At 39.1% G+C, this 19,355-nt stretch overlaps 3 protein-coding genes across 8 annotated transcripts; 1 reads left to right on the top strand and 2 right to left on the bottom strand.

Annotated features, from left to right (window-relative positions):
* Positions 1-1,341: 1,341 nt before the first annotated feature.
* Positions 1,342-7,001, top strand: LOC135632542 (uncharacterized). The gene is made up of 8 exons (XM_065141157.1): positions 1,342-1,551; positions 1,703-1,835; positions 3,656-3,759; positions 3,827-3,998; positions 4,842-4,982; positions 5,093-5,184; positions 5,260-5,852; positions 6,863-7,001. The coding sequence occupies exons 1-8, from the start codon at positions 1,451-1,453 to the stop codon at positions 6,871-6,873; spliced, it is 1,347 nt and encodes a 448-aa protein (XP_064997229.1). The 5' UTR covers positions 1,342-1,450; the 3' UTR covers positions 6,874-7,001.
* On the bottom strand, positions 6,576-17,875 carry LOC135632501 (uncharacterized). 6 transcript variants are annotated; one of them, XM_065141117.1, is made up of 17 exons: positions 17,735-17,875; positions 17,579-17,653; positions 17,408-17,494; positions 17,229-17,291; positions 17,081-17,148; positions 16,648-16,761; positions 16,363-16,483; positions 13,836-14,101; positions 13,556-13,593; positions 13,155-13,421; positions 12,940-12,994; positions 11,506-12,168; positions 11,340-11,431; positions 11,035-11,271; positions 7,541-10,954; positions 7,316-7,471; positions 6,576-7,217 (listed from the first exon to the last, which is right to left on the bottom strand). In XM_065141117.1, exons 8-17 carry the CDS (start codon positions 13,954-13,956, stop codon positions 6,702-6,704), a joined length of 5,559 nt encoding a protein of 1,852 aa, XP_064997189.1. In that variant the 5' UTR covers positions 13,957-14,101; positions 16,363-16,483; positions 16,648-16,761; positions 17,081-17,148; positions 17,229-17,291; positions 17,408-17,494; positions 17,579-17,653; positions 17,735-17,875; the 3' UTR covers positions 6,576-6,701. The 6 variants fall into 6 exon arrangements, with proteins under 6 accessions (XP_064997189.1, XP_064997181.1, XP_064997205.1 ...); XM_065141109.1 differs by having other exon boundaries at positions 16,363-16,480; XM_065141133.1 differs by having other exon boundaries at positions 13,155-13,303; positions 16,363-16,480.
* Positions 17,817-19,310, bottom strand: LOC103978706 (protein FAR1-RELATED SEQUENCE 5-like). The gene has a single exon (XM_009394599.3). The coding sequence runs from the start codon at positions 19,308-19,310 to the stop codon at positions 17,817-17,819; it is 1,494 nt and encodes a 497-aa protein (XP_009392874.3).
* Between the last annotated feature and the right edge of the window lie 45 nt (positions 19,311-19,355).

The following is a 19,355-nucleotide window of genomic DNA, read 5'->3' as shown; positions in this document are numbered from 1 at the left end:
TCGTCGGAAACGAATTTAATCGTAACGTAATTTTGAACCGACATAATTTTTACCGCTGCACTAATTCACCCCCCTCTTAGTGTCTGACTTTTTTCTTAACAATATTATGCCTTAGTGTCTTCAAATATTTTAATCTTGCCTTTCTTATATGTTATTTCTGTTAACAAGTGTTCGATAAACTCAAATTAATTATCATGAACTTAAAAATTATTCTTCATTAATTTCATTAATGATTTGATCTTTATTTTTACATATTCTAAAAGGGGATATTAGTGTTGAATTTTAACGTCCTTATGTTAATGATAAGTTGACAAAGATTAACAGCAATAGTAAATTTTTGAGCATACCCAATTGTATGAATTGTAAAAGAAAATGATGTTTGTTTGGACTATCAAAATCTCATTTTTGTACTTTGGGAATAAATTCATAGTGCACTTTTGTGGATTATTATATGACTAAATAATTATTTTGTCACCTCTAAAAGAAGCATTAACTACTTATGCAATCCATACTCTAATAGTGAGTTCATTTTTATGAGTAAGATGTAAAATATGTAGATTTTCTCCCTATTTATAATATGCAATTAAATATGTAGAATTCCAAATTAATAATATGAGTTATTTTTATTGATTAATATCCTAAATCAAACTCTATTCTTAGTTAATATATGCAACTAACATAATTTTTTTATAAAAAATATTTATATAAATATATAAAATAAAAAAATTATTTTTTTAAAAAAATAAAAAATTACTATATAAAAAATGTATAAATATTGATTCGAGCCTATCAACTATGCAATAATATACATTAATCACTACATAATTGAAATTTACATATGAAAAGAAATCACTCTCTTAATGGTGCATTGTATCTGAGAAGATTACTGTGATGTCATTTCTATGAATCATGACATCCGCTCCGAATGATCTTGGCCGTCCATTCCCCCGCTGGTCCCCACAGCAATGCGGTCCCCGGCGGGTCAATATGATGAAGGACGATTCCGGTCCTCCGCCCGTAGCTTGAGTCGATGCTACCCCACTAAAATTTTCGCTTCCATGGCCCCAACGTTCCACGAGTCACCTTCTTCACTTCTCACCTTCGGTGACCCGAACCAACTCATTCAGAAAACGCAGTGGCAAACAATATTGTTTCCCTACCCGTCCCTCGCGAACTACCACGATGAGTAATTTAAGTGGGACCCACCACAAGGTATGGACTAGTAAAAAGGTAGGTATTTTATTGGGCTACGATGTTGGGGATTTATAAGAATAAAAGCTGACAGTCGGATTTCACTAGGGATGACCACTAGCAAACACCAGTCTCCATCAACAGGTTACCGTTGCAACTCCGCCCCCTCTAACAACGCTGCCCTCCTTCCCCACTCCGCCCTCTCTTTCTCTCTCACACGCTCACTCCATCTCCGCCTGCTATTGCTACTGCAATCGAAATGGCTTCGGAGGCCAAACCGTCGGCCGTTCGAGCGGTCCGGAAGCTGATGGGAGCGGGCGCATCCGCCATCCTCGGCCGCGGCTTCAACTCCTCGAAATGGTTCGGCGTCTTCCGTTCTCTTCCTTCGTCGACTCGTCTCCATCTCCTCGCTTCTTCTTTGCAAGATCGGGAGATCTTTTTCTTCTTTCTGGGCTTGTCGTGTGTCGGTCTCTCATCTTTCGGTTTGGGGGATTTCTGTATCCTCTTTCAGCAAGACGGAGGCGAAGATGGCGACGGCGCGGATAAAGCTGCTGCGGAACAAGCGGGAGGCGCAGGTGCGGCAGATGCGGCGCGACGTTGCCATGCTTCTCGAATCCGGCCGCGACGAGACCGCTCGCATCAGAGTCCGTACCCTCCGTTCCCATCCCCCATCTCGTTTCCTTCTTTTGTTAGTATTACGATCCGGATCTTGCGGCTGCCGTATTGATCCAAGATTTGGGGTTTTGCTTCGCTTGTTAGGTTTCGTTAAGGAAGAATGGGATGGGTTTCATCTACAACAAGAACAACAGGTCCTCTGTTATGACATCGAACTTGTTCTAGACAAATGTTTCAGACAACAAATAGGAATCACAAACATCTCAATGGCCATTGGGTTCTATTGAGTGCAATATCAAGTCAAAATAAGCTATAAAATCCTTTTTGGTCGTTTATAACGAAAAGTTTCTTCAGCTTCTGCATCTCCATCTGTTGTCATATGTTCTTAATTTAAAATGTAGTGAAGTAATTATAGAGATATTTTGTGCAGTTGATTGGACAAAAAGTTCAACATTCTTGAAAAGATGGATGGAACACACAAATTTTACTTATTGTGCCTTTTTGGTCTTTTACATATAACTTGTGTCTATGATTTAGGTCCAAGCTTCATGTCTAGGTTTTGGCTTTTTACAAAGCAGCAATTTAGGTTTGGGTTGTCAAGTGTCTTCTGTTATTGCTTCAACTTTGATCCAGACAAAGTATTCCAGCAACAAATGCACGACCTCAATGGACTTTATTTTTTGTTAACAAATGCATGACCTCACTGGACTTTATTTTTTGTTAACTGTGCTACTTATTGATTCTTGTGGTTATTTTTCATGAACATCTAATGATGGTGCCAATATCAACATCTTTTTGAAGATGACTTGCTTATTAGTCTCTCTAGGTGGATTTACATTAATCTCCAGCATTATGCTTTGTATTAGGTCTTATTAAATGCAGTGGAATCTTCAAATGTCAAAGTTCTTCCTCTTGAAACATACAACCCCGTTTGTAGAATAATTGTTTCTATTCTATTTAAGCAATATATTATGTCTTTGGACATATTTTATATACCTTGAAGTATCTGTCCGGTTTGAGTCTGATCAATATAACATATTTCTTTTTTACTTCTTGAAGCATTATCTGTTATCTTTTTTCAAATTAGTGCTTCTTTATCCTTAATCATAAAATATATATTTATGAAATATATATGTTCTTTCTGAAATTTTGTATGTTCATCAGTAAAAGATTTTTCATACCAGAAGCTCTTTTTTGAATGCAACATTATGCTGAATTTGCTATTCTGGATACCAGGTTATACTTGATTTTCATTTTCTACAGTGTAGCTGTTGACTTGTCATTTATATTTGCAAGTGTCATCGTTTTTTCAAAATTATTTAGCATTCGCTTTCTTCTTGCCTAAGCTTTCTCTGTTGACTCATCCTTGTGCTAATTCATCTGAATCTGGTATTTAAAACTTGGTAAATGCCTTATAAATCATCGCATTGCATGCATCTCATTTTGAATTTTCGCTAAGTTCTTAATGTAGTGACCATGCTAGGTGTTGGTTGGATGAACTAGTCACATATGCAACTGGTCTCAAGTGCTAGGTGTTGGCAACAGGGATATTTTTCTGTCAGTGAGCATTGTTGAGGCATTATCACTAGACAAATTAAAATTACGAAATCTTTTTTTATGGGTTTTGGTAGAGCTATAATGACTTAAATTTAAAATATTTGTAACAACAAATTTTTTTTTAAAAAATTCTGCCTTTGAGTTTCTTGTCATATATTATTTAAGTCAGAATCTGGTGAAGTATTTTTCAGATTTTTTTTAATGCCTAATCAGAGATCATAAAAGTAACTGCAATACAAATTTAAGCAACAGTTTCTTGTTATGCTATACTGATTCATCAATATTATTGTAGGTTGAGCATGTTATTAGAGAACAAAATGTTATGGCAGCCAATGAGATCATTGAACTTTTCTGTGAGCTATTAGTGGCTCGCCTTCCTATCATTGCAAAACAAAGGTTTGTTCAATTTGCTTTTAGTCAACAAACTATATAGAAGTTATTCTAATTCTTTTCGTTATTTTAGGATTTGCCCACCAGATTTGAAAGAAGGTATTTCAAGCTTGATATATGCTTCACCAAGGTGCTCAGAAATTCCGGAACTTAGCAGAATTGTTCATATGTTTGAAAAGAAATATGGAAAAGATTTTGTATCTGCTGCAACAGATCTACGACCTGAGTCTGGTGTAAACTGCATGGTAACCACTTTTATTCTCCCAAGACCCATTGGTGATTATTGTATTTTTTACATAACATTTTTTTCTCTGCTGTCAGTTGTTTGTTTTTATAACATACTAGTGTTCGCCGACATTGTTCTTTAATATGGAAGAGGTAGGTACAATATCCCATCTGTTGACAAGCCTAAGTGTAAAAGAATGCCATGCTGTCATTAGTGCTGATTTCTTTTTTTTATTCATCCAACTTGCCCATCTAATTTGTCGGAGCAACTCTATAGAGATGACTGTCCTGGAAAGTGCAAAATATATAAAAGGGGGCAGATTTATGAAAAGTATCAGGAGGCTGGTATAGCTATTTCACTGAGTTGCATGTTAGAGTAGCTTCACATTTCCGCCCTAATATTTTTGTGATGGGTTGATGAATTTTTAGTTGTACGTGAAAATGAGATGGCTAAATCATGAACCTCAAATGAAGCTTCCCACTCATGAGTCTGTGCTGGTCTAATTTGAAGGCAGGCTGATTTTTTCACATGCATATGTCGACATATGTTTCTATGTACTACACATTAGTGTATTATTGTGAATGTATACGTGCATGTACACAAATACTGTCCGATCACAAATATTTCTAATATCTATGATTCTATAATTCAATATACCATATCATTCAAGCTCGCGCTGATATAGTGCCAATACATAGCACATGCCACCCAGCTGGAAAGGTGGGGAATTAAAAACAATATAATGCCCCCTGCTGCAACACTGAATCTTCTAATTGTTTGATTTATTCTTATACTTCCTTTTGCATGCATCTATAATATATTTTTAACAAGTATCAAGTTCTTACACGTTCTCTATTTGTAGCTTATTGAGAAGTTATCAGTCAGGAAGCCAACTGGTGAAATTAAGCTGAAAGTCCTCAAGGAAATAGCAAAGGAGTATCGGGTTACGTGGGATGCGGCAGAGTCTGAGCAGGAGCTTCTCAAACCTCCAGAGGAAGCTTTAGTATGTTGCAAAAGCTGTGTGTGTGTGTGTTTGCGCCTCTGCATGTGTACTTGCTTACGATTGCATAGTGAATTGACAAAATTATATGAATATCTATTTTTAATTTACAGGAAGGACCATGCACCTTCACTAGTGGTGCAAGCTTCCCTGCTAAACCTACATTGCCACTACATGACATACAACCAAACGAACCTTACATCAGGTTTCATCTCTCCTTCTGTTTTAACCAATTGATAAATGCTTCTTAAACTTATTTTTATGCTGCTTTTTTTCATAGGCCTAACAACAACAGAGAAGGTTCTATTTTGCAATTCAATGATCCCATGTCGGCTGCTCAAGCTGCTGCAGAGTCTGCAGAGAAAGCAATTCAGGCTGCACAAGCTGCAGCTCATCTTGCCAATCAGAATTCTCATTCATTTGATCAGCCAACGCAAATGGACACCTTGATATGCAATCTCAACAAATTTAATCAGCCAGAGAGACTGCAGAGACAGTCTCTCAGTTCTTGTCAACCATATGGAACAAATGATCTTTCGGAAAATGAAGTCAAGCCCCCAGGAAAGTTTTTCAATTCACAGAGTTTCAATTGTTCAAACAATATGGATGATGACAGCATGGATACTGTCAACCTGGATGAGAAAAGAATACTGAGGAGGAACAGCTGCACAACACATACTGCACATTCAGACATAAAGTTTGATGATTCAGATGGACTCGAATCGGATACCGATGAAGAACTTGAGATGGATTCACCTCCTCTGGAGAGTCATCGCCCACCAAGTAGGCCTCCTCCTGTGTTGCCTTCGCAACAGGTTCATTCTGAAGAATCATATGCTGATAGTCACCAAGAGTCATCAAAGAAAAACTCAGGTACTCATGTTCATCCAAAGTTGCCTGATTATGAAGCTTTAACTGCCCGCTTCGAAGCACTAAAGTCGCGGAGGATCTGAGTTATACTGTTAAAACATCTACAACTGAGTGCATTCATCTCTCCTTCATTTACTGCAGACCGAAGCTAAAGCATCTTGATTGCATACTCTACAGTTTCCTCACATACATCTCTAGTCCCTTACATGTGTTCTGTGTAAGTCCCATTTGGCATCATACTAATAAATGAAGCTGTTCAATTTACATATTATAATAATCTCATAAAATTGTTATTCATGCATCATTTGTCCATTATATACCTGTATCTCTTACTGTTCTCTATCATGTTGTCTTCCTTCTCATTATCAAAGACCTAAGTAATATTTACAGGAAGTACTCGCATATTCTGTGTAGTCTCTTTAATTACTGACATAGTTAAGGTGAGTACAAATCTTAGATTGAGCCAAGAGATTAGACTAACACCAAGTTGGCTCAGATGGAAGCTTTAGCACTGATTAGAAGATAGCCTTTGTTTTAGGAAATGGTAATCTTCATGGGAGCACTGTGCTTGTCTTGTGCATTTATAGTTAACATATTGTAAATATAATTCTAAATCGTCTACCCTACCATTAAAGACCATGGTTTATGGTGTTCCTCAAGGATTTAACACCCTAAGCATTATGCTTTGTTCAATAGATTGGTACTCAATACATGGTAGATCTCTGATCGAGAGAAGCTGCTGAAATCTACAGTATAACAAACTAATGATACAGAGCTTATGATAATAATAAACTGTAGGTGTTCTTGGATTTATTTAACAGCACATGCTTGTGGACTTGGAATCATTAGCATCTACTGAGTAGAACTTGACTTCTTTTCTGATCCACTGGTAGAATCTGTTTGTGGTTTTGTAGAATCAATTGATCCAGAAACAGTAGGAGTGTTTGATTCTGGTTGACTAATTATTGGCTGGTCTTTTGTGTCTTCTTGTTGGGCTGACTGAGTATTTTTAGGTACTTGTTGACTAGTTGATGAGTCATGCTGTTCTTGTTGAGGTGTTCGAGTTGAAGCTTGTTCACCTTTCGATGGGGTAGAAGAAACTGTTTGAGGACTATCTGCTTGTCGAAATGCCTCTGTTGCGACTATTTGAGGATCTTGCTGGGCCTTGTCAGGAGTAGATTGTTGAGCACCTGTTGATGTAGCCGGTTTTGGTTGGGTGCTTGGTGTGTTGCTACTAGCTTTTTCTTCTTGAGTAGTAGACTTGTCATCAACAGTGGTTCCTGTTGCTTGATTGGCTGGCGGTAGCTGTGGCCAAGGCATGGAAGCATCAGGAGAAGCTGGTGCTTTGGAAATCCCTGAAGTGGGTACCTGTTCGCAAAGGAAGAACAAAGGTTTGATCATCCAGCCTAATCTAATTGATTGCTTGAATGATTAATAATATATCCTACATAAGAAGTATAATTTACATCTGTATTAGTTTGAGTTGCTTGATTGGTGGCAAGATTGAGGGTAGGTGGTTGTGTTGTAGGGTTAGAAGAAACATCTGCAGATGGTGTAGTTCTGCTGGATGGAGAAGCAGATTCGTTGGAAGTCTTCCTAGTAGACGTCAGTCCTGTAAAAGGCTGGTAAGAGAAGCAAGTTATTGAGCATGTAGAAATGTAAGTTGATTCCAAATAATTGTTGGGACTTACTTCTTGTGCAGCAGACTTTGTGTCAAGTGTAGCTTGATTGCTGGTTTGATCTTTATTGGATTCTTCTTTAGGTGGAGCTTGTCCAATAGAAGCCTGGGAAGGAGATGTAGTTATTGCTTCAACCTGATTTGGTTGCGATGAAGGCTTTGAAGTATCTGTTGGTGTTGTAGTTGTGCTTTGGGATAGAGGGGTTGATCCTTTTGAAATTTCTATTGTTTGTCCAATAGAAGCCTGGGTAGGAGATGTAGTTATTGCTTCAACCTGATTTAGTTGTGATGAAGACTTTGAAGTATCTGCTGGTGTTGGAGTTGTGCTTCGGGATAAAGGGGTTGATCCTTTTAAAATTTTTGAAGTTTGTCCAATAGAAGCCTGAGTAGGAGATGCAATTACTGCTTCAACCACCTGATTTGGTTGCGATGAAGGCTTTGAAGTATCTGTTGGTATTTGAGTTGTGCTTTGGGATAAAGGAATTGATCCTTTCAAAATTTCTGAAACTTGTCCAGTAGAAGCCTGGGTAGGAGACGTAGTTACTGCTTCAACCTGATTTGGTTGCGCTGAAGGCTTTGAAGTATCTGCGGGTGTTGGAGTTGTGCTTCGGGACAAAGCGGTTGATCCTTTTAGAACTTCTGAAGTTTGTCCAATAGAAGCCTGCGTAGGAGATGTAGTTACTGCTTCAACCTGATTCGGTTGCGATGAAGGCTTCGAAGTATTTGCTGGTGTTGGAGTTGTGCTTTGGGATAGAGGGGTTGATCCTTTTGAAACTTCTGAAGTTTGTCCAATAGAAGCCTGGGTAGGAGATGTAGGGGTTGATCCTTTTGAAACTTTTGAAGCTTGTCCAATAGAAGCCTGGGTAGGAGATGTAGTTACTGCTTCAACCTGATTTGGTTGCGATGAAGGCTTTGAAGTCTCTGCTGGTGTTGGAGTTGCGCTTTGGGATAGAGGGGTTGATCCTTTTGAAACTTCTGAAGTTTGTCCAATAGAAGCCTGGGTAGGAGATGTAGGGGTTGATCCTTTTGAAACTTCTGAAGCTTGTCCAATAGAAGCCTGGGTAGGAGATGTAGTTACTGCTTCAACCTGATTTGGTTGCGATGAAGGCTTTGAAGTCTCTGCTGGTGTTGGAGTTGCGCTTTGGGATAGAGGGGTTGATCCTTTTGAAACTTCTGAAGCTTGTCCAATAAAAGCCTGGGTAGGAGATGTAGTTACTGCTTCAACCTGATTTGGTTGCGATGAAGGCTTTGAAGTCTCTGTTGGTGTTGGAGTTGCGCTTTGGGATAGAGGGGTTGATCCTTTTGAAACTTCTGAAGCTTGTCCAATAGAAGCCTGGGTAGGAGTTGTAGTTACTGCTTCAACCTGATTTGGTTGCGATGAAGGCTTTGAAGTCTCTGCTGGTGTTGGAGTTGCGCTTTGGGATAGAGGGGTTGATCCTTTTGAAACTTCTGAAGTTTGTCCAATAGAAGCCTGGGTAGGAGATGTAGGGGTTGATCCTTTTGAAACTTCTGAAGCTTGTCCAATAGAAGCCTGGGTAGGAGATGTAGTTACTGCTTCAACCTGATTTGGTTGCGATGAAGGCTTTGAAGTCTCTGCTGGTGTTGGAGTTGCGCTTTGGGATAGAGGGGTTGATCCTTTTGAAACTTCTGAAGCTTGTCCAATAGAAGCCTGGGTAGGAGATGTAGTTACTGCTTCAACCTGATTTGGTTGCGATGAAGGCTTTGAAGTCTCTGCTAGTGTTGGAGTTGCGCTTTGGGATAGAGGGGTTGATCCTTTTGAAACTTCTGAAGCTTGTCCAATAGAAGCCTGGGTAGGAGATGTAGTTACTACTTCAACCTGATTTGGTTGCGATGAAGGCTTTGAAGTCTCTGCTGGTGTTGGAGTTGCGCTTTGGGATAAAGGGGATGATCCTTTTGAAACTTCTGAAGCTTGTCCAATAGAAGCCTGGGTAGGAGATGTAGTTACTGCTTCAACCTGATTTGGTTTCGATGAAGGCTTTGAAGTCTCTGCTGGTGTTGGAGTTCCGCTTTTGGATAGAGGGGTTGATCCTTTTGAAACTTCTGAAGTTTGTCCAATAGAAGCCTGGGTAGGAGATGTAGGGGTTGATCCTTTTGAAACTTCTGAAGCTTGTCCAATAGAAGCCTGGGTAGGAGATGTAGTTACTGCTTCAACCTGATTTCGTTTCGATGAAGGCTTTGAAGTCTCTGCTGGTGTTGGAGTTGCGCTTTGGGATAGAGGGGTTGATCCTTTTGAAACTTCTGAAGCTTGTCCAATAGAAGCCTGGGTAGGAGATGTAGTTATTGCTTCAACCTGATTTGGTTGCGATGAAGGCTTCAAAGTATCTGCTGGTGTTGGAGTTGTTCTTTGGGATAGATAGGTTGAACCTTTTGAAACTTTTGAAGCTTGTCCAATAGAAGCTTGAGTAGGAGATGTAGTTACTGCTTCAACCTGATTTGGTTGCGAAGAAGGCTTTGAAGTCTCTACTGGTGTTGGAGTTGCGCTTTGGGATAAAGGGGTTGATCCTTTTGAAACTTCTAAAGCTTGTCCAATAGAAGCTTGGGTAGGAGATGTAGTTACTGCTTCAACCTGATTTGGTTGCGATGAAGGCTTTGAAGTCTCTACTGGTATTGGAGTTGTGCTTTGGGATAGAGGGGTTGATCCTTTTGAAATTTCAAAAGTTTGTCCAATAGAAGCCTGGGAATGAGATGTAGTTACCACTTCAACCTGATTTGGTTGTGATGAAGGCTTTGAAGTCTCTGCTGGTGTTGGAGTTGTGCTTTGGGATAGAGGGGTTGATCCTTTTGAAACTTCTGAAGCTTGTCCAATAGAAGCCTGGGTAGGAGATTTAGTTACTGCTTCAACTTGATTTGGTTGTGATGAAGGCTTTGAAGTCTCTACTGGTGTTGGAGTTGTGCTTTGGGACAGAGGGGTTGATCCTTTTGAAATTTCTATAGAAGCCTGGGTAAGAGATGTCGGTATTGCATCAACCTGGTTTGGCTGTGATAAAGGCTTATCTGCTGATGTTGGAGTTGTTGTTTGGGTTAAAGGAGTTGGTCCTTTTGAAATTTCTATATTTTGTCCAATAGAAGGTTGGGTAGGAGATGTAGCTAATGGAGTATCCACATATGTAGTTACCGATTCTACTTGATTTGGTTGTGATGAAGGCTTTACAGGAGTTGTGTTTTGGGTTAGAGGAGGGGTTGGTCCCATTGAAGTTTGTCCAATATAAGCTTGGACAGACGCAGTGGCTGATGATGGAGTAGGAGTATTCACCGCTCCAACGTGATTTGGTTGAGTGCTCGAAATGGTGACCTGATCGACACGACCAGGAGGTCGTTGTGATGTCTGGGAAGCATCCGCTGCTGTTGGAGTTGGTCCACTGGACATCGAAGGAGCAACTCCTTCAGCAGTCCTCAAGTTGGAAGCCTGTCCAATGGCAGGTGTCACACGAGTAGCAAGTGTAATCCATTAGAATACCTTACGTTCCAGGAAGTAGTAGATCTTACTTCAGAGGTGGTAGGAGACGATTGCTGCCGAGGCATTGAATCATCCACTGGCGTTGATCTTCCGCTGTCGGAGACAGAAGGAGCAGATCCCTTCGAAGTCTCTGTAGTAGACGTAGCTAATGGAGCACTTGCTGATGATGTGATCTCCTGACTAGGTTGAGGGCTCTTAATACGGGAAAGATTTGATTCTTGCGCAGTTGACTTCTCATCAACAGTAGTTTGAGCTGGCGTCGAGACCTGTTCAGTGGCAGACAAGGCATGAACAAAGTTCTATCCATCCACCCAATTGAACCAGCAAGTATTACCATGTACGAAGAAGAACTCGCATCTTCTTTGGAAGTCTTCAAATTTTGTTGTGAAGACTGGGAAGCATCTGCTGGTGTTGGAGTCGTTCCACCTGAGACGTAAGTGAACTTTACATCAGTAGTAGTTTGAGCTACTCGATCGGTGGCCGGCAGTGAAGCAACTCACCAACTGAAGCTTGTGGTGTTGTTTGAGGGGGAGATAGAGTAGATTCTGGTTGGGACTGAGGTGGCGAATAAGGAACCACTTCGATCGACTGAGTTACTTGAGCTGGTAGAACGTAGCCAGTCGTGGAAGGTGGGGTTCGATGAGACGTAAAAGGCAGAAGGTGAAGAGCGGTGGTGTTTTCTTCTCCGGCGGTGATCTGCTCCTTCAAGACTTCAACCTCGGTCAGTATCTCAACCACGTTGGTCCACGAACGCCGCTTTGAGATCGACTCCCACCACCTTCGCACATTCTTCCTCACATCGAATAGATGGCACCACTGTCGGGAAGTGGCGAGGTAGTGTGAGTTGGGGAGGTGGGAGAGGTCAGCGAGAGTGAACTTGTCGCCGGCCAGGAACTCGTTCTCGCTCAGCCGTTGGTCGTACACATCGAGAACGCTCGCCAGCCTCTGCTCGCTCCTGGTGATCAGATCCGGGTCGGGATCCACCATGGGCGTAGCAAATGCAAGGTGGAAGACGAGTTCCCAGCTTGGAGGATGGAAGTTGTGTTCCTCCAGCTTCAGCCATTGCTCGATGGAGGCTCTCTCAAGGATGTCGCTTCCCAGGAGATAACTGTTCCCGCGGTCAGCATACTTCTCAGAGATGTAGCGGCATAATGCTCTGGATTCTGCAACACAAATGATCAGATGAGGCCAAAGACACCTGTTAGAATCGAAGCAAAGGTTTGAAGCCTAAACCTATTAGAATCGAAGTCAGATACACACCACCAGATCAAATGGTCGAGTATATATAAATACACTTCCAATGTTAAATTTTGTGTATGGATGAAATAATAAGGTAAATAAAAGTTCACCAATGATACGTGGGGTAAATTATCCTTCACCTCAATTCAATTCGAACTGAAACCGAACCAGATCAATGGTTCGACGATTCCGAACTGACCTGGAACCAAAGCCATACGGTTCAATTTTGAGTTTGGATCTTAGTAGAATAATTTATCTATTTATTTAGATTACCAATTGAAACTAATGGTTCAAACCAGAACCAACAAATTAAGAACTAGAACCAGAATTGTCTGGAGCCGATTTGGTTTCAAATTTGGTAGAACCAGAATAGATAGTTCCCAAACCAAAATCGATGATTTCAGATTCGTGGTGAGGGCTAATTTAACATAGTTCAAAGGGAACAAATGAAATTGAACCATAATAACAGTATTAAATTTGTTCCAAGTCCAAGTGTTTAATCTCTAACAAAAGAAAAAACACATTAGCTCCTTTTTTGTGTTATTTTTTATAAAACTACTGCAATGTGGATGTAAGGTTTCTTCTAGGCAGGCATGCATAATCTGTGGTTACATGGGAGATTGAGAAAGGAGAAAATGTTGACAATCCATAAGTTGAATATAGACTACTGTGAGTTTCATGAAAGAGTGCATTACCTAGTGTGAAAGTGCTTCCATCTTCCACCACAGTGACAGGTGCTCTTGTAAAGGCCTGAAACCACATTCAAGAACTGAGGCAGATAAAGTTCCATGGAAGTGCATTGGAGCCACCAAAACTTCTGTTGGCTTGACGAATACATGTCTACAAACAACAGCTTCGTACTCCAAGCAATTTGATGTTCTCAGAGGAGCATAAAGGTTCATTTGCTTACCTGAAGGCTGAGGAATTCATAAGGCATGTGCTGGCCTTCATACATGTCGATGAGCTCGAACTTGACGTCCTTCTCGTAGAGGCATGCAAGCACCCTGGACACATCTGGTAGCATGGGCTTCCCATAGTACAGCTTCAGCATTGAGGCCCCTGGCAATGCTGCCATAGATGAGATGGAGACACGCAACTTGGAGTGGATGGAGCAATGTGTGTGTGTATATATAAATGTATTTAAGGTTCCAAACTGTCGCATGAAGCAAATCAGATGCTGCAAGAAACAGGTATAGAGCCTGAGAAAAGGCATAAATGAAACCCTAAAGAGAAAGTGAAAAGGGAAAAAGGAAAAGGAGAAAGTAAATATAAGCAATGCCGGTTGCAGGTCTGAGTGCAGGTATTAAATACCTTCTGTTCTTCCTGTTCAAACCTCAAGTACTCCATCCCTGCGTTGGAAGTTAAGAATAAGTATGCATGAAACTTTGGCAGTCTTTTCTGATTATTGTCAACTTTTTTCCCCTCTCATTGTTCACTACTATTCGAAGAAACTTGTGCTTATGCAAAGCAGGAAAAGAAAAAGGCAAAGGAAGAACTTATGGTAATTATTCTGAAGTATGGATAGAGTTTGTGTCTAAAGCATTCAGAAAGCAATAAACTTCTGGCTGGATTTGCTTAAGCTGCACTGCACCTGTGTTATTGTACAGATCATCTCTTGTAAATGACGACTGAGTTGCTGCTTGATCTTGTTTCTGCAGGGCTTTTTCAAGTTGGGGTTGCAGCAAACTACAGATCTTTTTACCCATCACCATGCATGGAAAAGAAGCAGTGAGTTGTCACCAGTGCATGCATAAATCTTTTTGTAATGACTCGTCACCAACAGGCTCCTTTGCCATCATGACGACAACCAAGTGTTTACATCCCCCCATGTCAAGGGTTCTCCATAATATGCTTGACCTATTTAAGACAAGAATTGTATTCCCATAAATTCATAATTTTTCATACTATTTAACCAGTCAATTTAAGAATCTTGTTTCCAGAATAATGGTAACATATGTGTGATACATTTGGCCAAAGTTAATTTTTCCGTTAGATCAAAAGTAAATAGCTTATGCAAAAAAAGGTCATAAACACTTAATTTCTACAATAAACATAGTTTCTTGCAGAAACAACTTTTTATACAGCAACATACCAAATAAATCAGGTCTGAAAAATGTCTATTGAATTGGGACTGAATAATGAAATTAGTTACAGCATAATCAGCTAGTCGTCAATTTGGCATCTGTTATTATGGTTTCGTTTACAACTCTAACAAATGATACTAAATCGTTACTATCTTTCAAAAGATTCTTAAATTTGTGTCGATCCTTCAAACCATTAAGCAAGTGAATGTTTTATGTGGCATCTAAAAACTAATATTTTGGGCATTATGGACAATCGTTACAGTAACAATTAACAAATTCTATAAGACTGTCCCTAATTTCATAAGGTATCAACAAATTGTCCCTCAGGTAAATTATCAGAAATTCTTCTATTACTAAGGCATTATGGGTAAAATTTAGAGTAAATAATGTTGTGTAAACTTGTATCATGTATCAAGAACATGCATGCACAAATCCTTAATATATAAAATATAATATAGGTCATCCATTCGGGTAAGAATTAAAAGATGGCAATGTCCAACATTACAACTCTACAGCATGCCAACCATCACAATATAGTTTCCTATGTCATGTCATTTAACTAAAAGCGAAGCTAAAACAACTGTTTAACAAAATAAGAATTGTTGATTTCCGAATTCATGTATTTGATTCATCAATTACACGGTCCATTTGAGAACCATTTCATTTGAACATTACACTGAAATCAGTTAATCATATCAGTTAAAAAAATTTCCAAGATTTTTGTGCAAGGATTTATTCACTAAGCATTCTTAGCATACACATACTGAATCTCTCTCTTGGCCATTCCAATTTCTATGGGATATAATAAAAGAATTGCAAAGCATATCGTGATGATTTCTCCTGTACTAGCTAAATTATTTTATAAGGAAATAACAAACCACTTGTGCGGTAAACAAATCAAATTCAACAAATTCAAAGGGTAAATGTGATCATAAAAGTTGATGAATGTAATTTTAAAAGCCACAGTTGGTAATAAGGGGTAAAATATAAAAGAACTCACCATTGCCAACAAAAAAGTCATACCCACATCACAACTTCTATATTTTCTCCCAACTTTTGTTACATTCTCTTAGTTGTGACTTATGAACTCACTATATTTTCAACATACTCCAGCTACTTTTTGCTGTTTCCACTACAAATTCACTCTGAAAAGCCGGCTCTTGGTTCAGATCTGATTGTGTACTCATGGCTTCATCCACTTCCCTCGATTTTCTAACTAAGCTAAGGTATGAAGAGCCCTAAAGCAGCTTGGATTTGATCGATTCTTCACTTGTAAAAATTCTTAGAAGAACAATACAGATTGTCCAAATATCAGATCATTATACATTCCATTCTTTAGTATCTGATCCTAACCCCTCTTAAACCTAGGACAATCATGTAACCTCTAAGCTTACGGATTACATCACAGATATCAGTATTTTAAATATTTACCAATTAAAAAACAAATCTCAAGAAAATTGTCTAAATAAAATAGCTAGCCACTTGTTGATACTTCCAAATTCTCATAAAAACTCTTCTGGTGAAAACTTCTTGACATATTTTTAGCACCAAAAAACAGTGACAACTAATGGAATTAAGGAAACTAGTTATCAACAGGTAGCAGACTATATTATGCCAGTGTGACTATGAAAGAATGTTCTAGTTCATGCCTTAGTTGATAGGTTTCATGCAAGGATTGAAATATCATACCGTACTGGAGTTTCGAGATTCGCTTGGTACGGTACGATACTGTATACCAAGCGGTATATATATATATATATATATATATATATATATATATATATATATATATATACCACCCGGTAGTGGGCAGTCCATGTACCGGTCTGCTGACGAACCAATATGTACCGTCCGGTACGGATGATATTATTCAAAATTGAAGACCTTGGGTTCATGAACGCATACAAGAAAAGTATTATACTAAATGACAAATTTGGGTACAATTTTTCAGAAACCAAAATTTGCACACACTGAAACATGATAATTAAAAAAAGAAGAAATTTGGTGGAAAGAGTATCAAAAGAGCAGAATGACCTTCAATTATCACATATGCAACAGTATGAGGGATAACCATCATGGCTGCCAGCTCAACTACGTAAATCAGCAATCTGAAGCCACTGTTCCACAGCATACCCATCCTGCAACAATTGTTCTGCTACAACAAAGTGAATAGAACTAAAAATTTGTAAGAAATAAAATATCAAATTGAAAGCATAGTAGTTTTCAATTTTCATAAAGTCATGAAGTTATCACAAACATGAACAAAACCTACAACACAAAGAAGTGAAGAAGAAAAAGAAGAGACACGCTAACGAATACCTTGATGAGGCCCAACATGGAGGCAAAGGGTCAGAAGCATCGATGTCCTTGGTGAGGATAAGCCTGCAGGAATCCCAAAGAGGCACAGCAACCAGCTCCATGCACTCTGTCATGCTGAGAACAAAGCAGAGGGCTTTTGGACATAGCAAACTCTTCTTGAAACGTAGTACATATGCCAAAACAAGCATTGAGGGCCTTCAACGAGGTAATTTTAGCCAAAACATACTCTGATTGACAAACTAAATCTTAAGTTAACTATTCCTTTCATTTACAGGGAAGTTTATTTTGAACAGGCAGACTATTGGTTGCACTTGGGTGGGAAGTGCAAATCATATGTATACATTTAATTCAAATTTCCTACGTGTAGGTATAATCAATGCTCATACGATATTCACAGAAAGAAACATTGTATACTGGACCTATTATTACATACCCATTTTCAATCACCTAGGCTCAACAATATCAAATCGCAGACTATTGTTTGTTCTCAAAACTCTGTGCCTGACAACAAAAGTTAAAAAAATTAAAACCAATTATTCAAGCATCAAGTATCATCATTATCTACAGATTAATTATCTTACCTGAGTGCAATGTGTCGTATCTAGTGCTTGAGAACTTTGAAACGAGGAACAAACAGTTGATCCCTGTTAGCAGATCGACACACCGCAAGCAAAAGTTGGTAAAAATACCAGTTAAATTTAGCATGTGATTCATCAAAAAGAGTTGAACATGTGTAAAGTTAGCAAGTCGAGAAAAATACCCCAAAAAACTGTGTCAACATAGGACTGCCCCTCTGCTGAACTACTCCAGAGTTCATCCATGCTGATGAATCTGGATAACCAATGGCCTATGGATATCAAAGGTAAAATTTTATTATCCAAGGATTATGGAGAGCTACTTATTTCTTTGTGTCTGAAATATTGCAACATACACCAGCTGATGTCTGATATGCTGGATAATGGATGATGAGTCCTATTGAAGGCATATCTGAAGGTCTCCCCACGCCCTGTTTCACATATATTAAATATTACACATGATATAAAAGCTCAATGTAAGTGAAAGTTATTTTACCCTTGTTGTGTGTTACCTGCAATAAAGTGTGCCCAGTCAAAGGAGAAGGATTTGATCCATCATTTATCTGGTCAAGTAGTTTTGAGTTGGGGTTCTTTTTAGTTTTTAAGGCCTTTTGCTCTTATAATGTCTGAACTCTTAAAATCTTTTACTGATTCATCCTTTTGGTATGAAGTTGACAAAGATAAAGGATCACGAGTCTCAAAAGCAGCTTCGTTTATGTCTTTTCCCTTTTGTATGATTTCTTCAACTTTCATGCTCAAGTCAGCTGAACATTTGTCCAAAAACTTATAAGCTTCCTCGCATTCTGATGCTCGAGCAACAAGCCTAACATACTTGGGGCACAAGTATCGATAATGCATTGAAGCTTTCATCTTTGTGGTAAGTTGGATATTCTTACCATCTTGGTCCTTCATGCTCTCATCCCATGCATCCTTTGACCATCGTCTTGAGATATACTTGCTTGGCAGGTACTTGATGTCCATAGCATCAAGAACTTTCACAGCATGGCTACATAAGTATCCATGTGTCTCAAACTTCCTGCAGGTACATGACACACTTTGCTCCAAAGGGTCCCCAATGACTTTGTACACTGTGGGTTGATCACAAATTGCAACCAAGTATTCATGAGTTGGGCCGCTCTCGTTGCGGTATGTGATGTAAGCCGATTGGAATTCCTCATACTCAGACTGGAACAACTGAAAAATATTATTGGTGTAAATTACTGCAGTTTGCATCAGCATGGGAGCCTTAATCTTAAACTTCGGCAGCTTTTCCCTAGAATTGTATTCGGACTCCAATTCCTTATACCAATTATCATTAAACACCCGTTCAAAATGCCTAAAAAACTGCACCAAGTCCATATCAGACTTGAGATAGTTTCTCAAGCTAGAGTTCAAACTCTCACTCAAATTTGAACTCCTAATTCCAGCTGAAAAGCTGTACTTTATGTATGGTCTGGCCCATTTCTCTTTCACTTCAAATATTTTTTGCAACCAACTGTTGTCATGAATGCTATACTTATCAAGCATTGCATCCCATGCATGTAGGAACTCGTTCACTTCCTCATATTGACTGATACAAGCTTTGAATTCTTTCTTAAAATCACAGTCACCTTTAAACAACTGACTAAGATTTTTACCTGCATTTTGTTTCATGTGTGAAATACAAAACTGATGGTATGTTTCTGGCATAACTAGAGAGACTGCTTTTGATATGGCATCATCCTGATTGGTGAACATGGTTTTGGGTTTCTTGCCTGACATTGCCTCAAGGAAAGTCTCAAACAACCACTGGAAAGACGCTGTAGTTTCATCATACAAAAGTGCTGCTCCAAACACGATGGTCTCTCTATGATGATTAAAACCCACAAATGATGCAAAGGGACGGAGTTCTTTGTTGCTCCGAAACTTTGTTTCAAATGAGACAACATCACCAAAATGACAATAATTAATTATCATTCTCGGATCTGTCCAAAAAACATTAGCTATCTTTTCATCTGCATCTAATTGCACTGCATAATAGAACGAAGGATTTTCCATCAACTGAGTTTGGAAGTACTTAAGTAAGCTTCCAGCTTCTCCATACTTCATGTCTCACTGTCGTTTAGTGGAAAGGTGATTCCTGTGGTCTTGCTT

This window comes from Musa acuminata, chromosome BXJ1-3 (genome assembly GCF_036884655.1).
Source record: "Musa acuminata AAA Group cultivar baxijiao chromosome BXJ1-3, Cavendish_Baxijiao_AAA, whole genome shotgun sequence".
Classification (NCBI taxonomy): domain Eukaryota; kingdom Viridiplantae; phylum Streptophyta; class Magnoliopsida; order Zingiberales; family Musaceae; genus Musa; species Musa acuminata.
The sequence above is the reverse complement of the archived record's forward strand: the minus strand, read 5'-3'. Positions and strand labels throughout refer to the sequence as shown.

Bases quoted from the DNA above. Each gene is read 5' to 3' on its own strand.
- LOC135632501 (XM_065141117.1), bottom strand. From the start codon at position 13,956: ATGGTGATGGGTAAAAAGATCTGTAGTTTGCTGCAACCCCAACTTGAA. The intron at 12,995-13,154 runs GTAAGCAAATGA...ATGTGGTTTCAG, and splicing joins ATGAATTCCTCAGCCTTCAG to GCCTTTACAAGAGCACCTGT. The intron at 10,955-11,034 runs GTAAGATCTACT...GCCATTGGACAG, and splicing joins CGTCTCCTACCACCTCTGAA to GCTTCCAACTTGAGGACTGC.
- LOC135632542 (XM_065141157.1), top strand. From the start codon at position 1,451: ATGGCTTCGGAGGCCAAACCGTCGGCCGTTCGAGCGGTCCGGAAGCTG. The intron at 1,836-3,655 runs GTCCGTACCCTC...ATATTATTGTAG, and splicing joins ACGAGACCGCTCGCATCAGA to GTTGAGCATGTTATTAGAGA. The intron at 3,999-4,841 runs GTAACCACTTTT...CTCTATTTGTAG, and splicing joins AGTCTGGTGTAAACTGCATG to CTTATTGAGAAGTTATCAGT.
- LOC103978706 (XM_009394599.3), bottom strand. From the start codon at position 19,310: ATGAAGTATGGAGAAGCTGGAAGCTTACTTAAGTACTTCCAAACTCAG.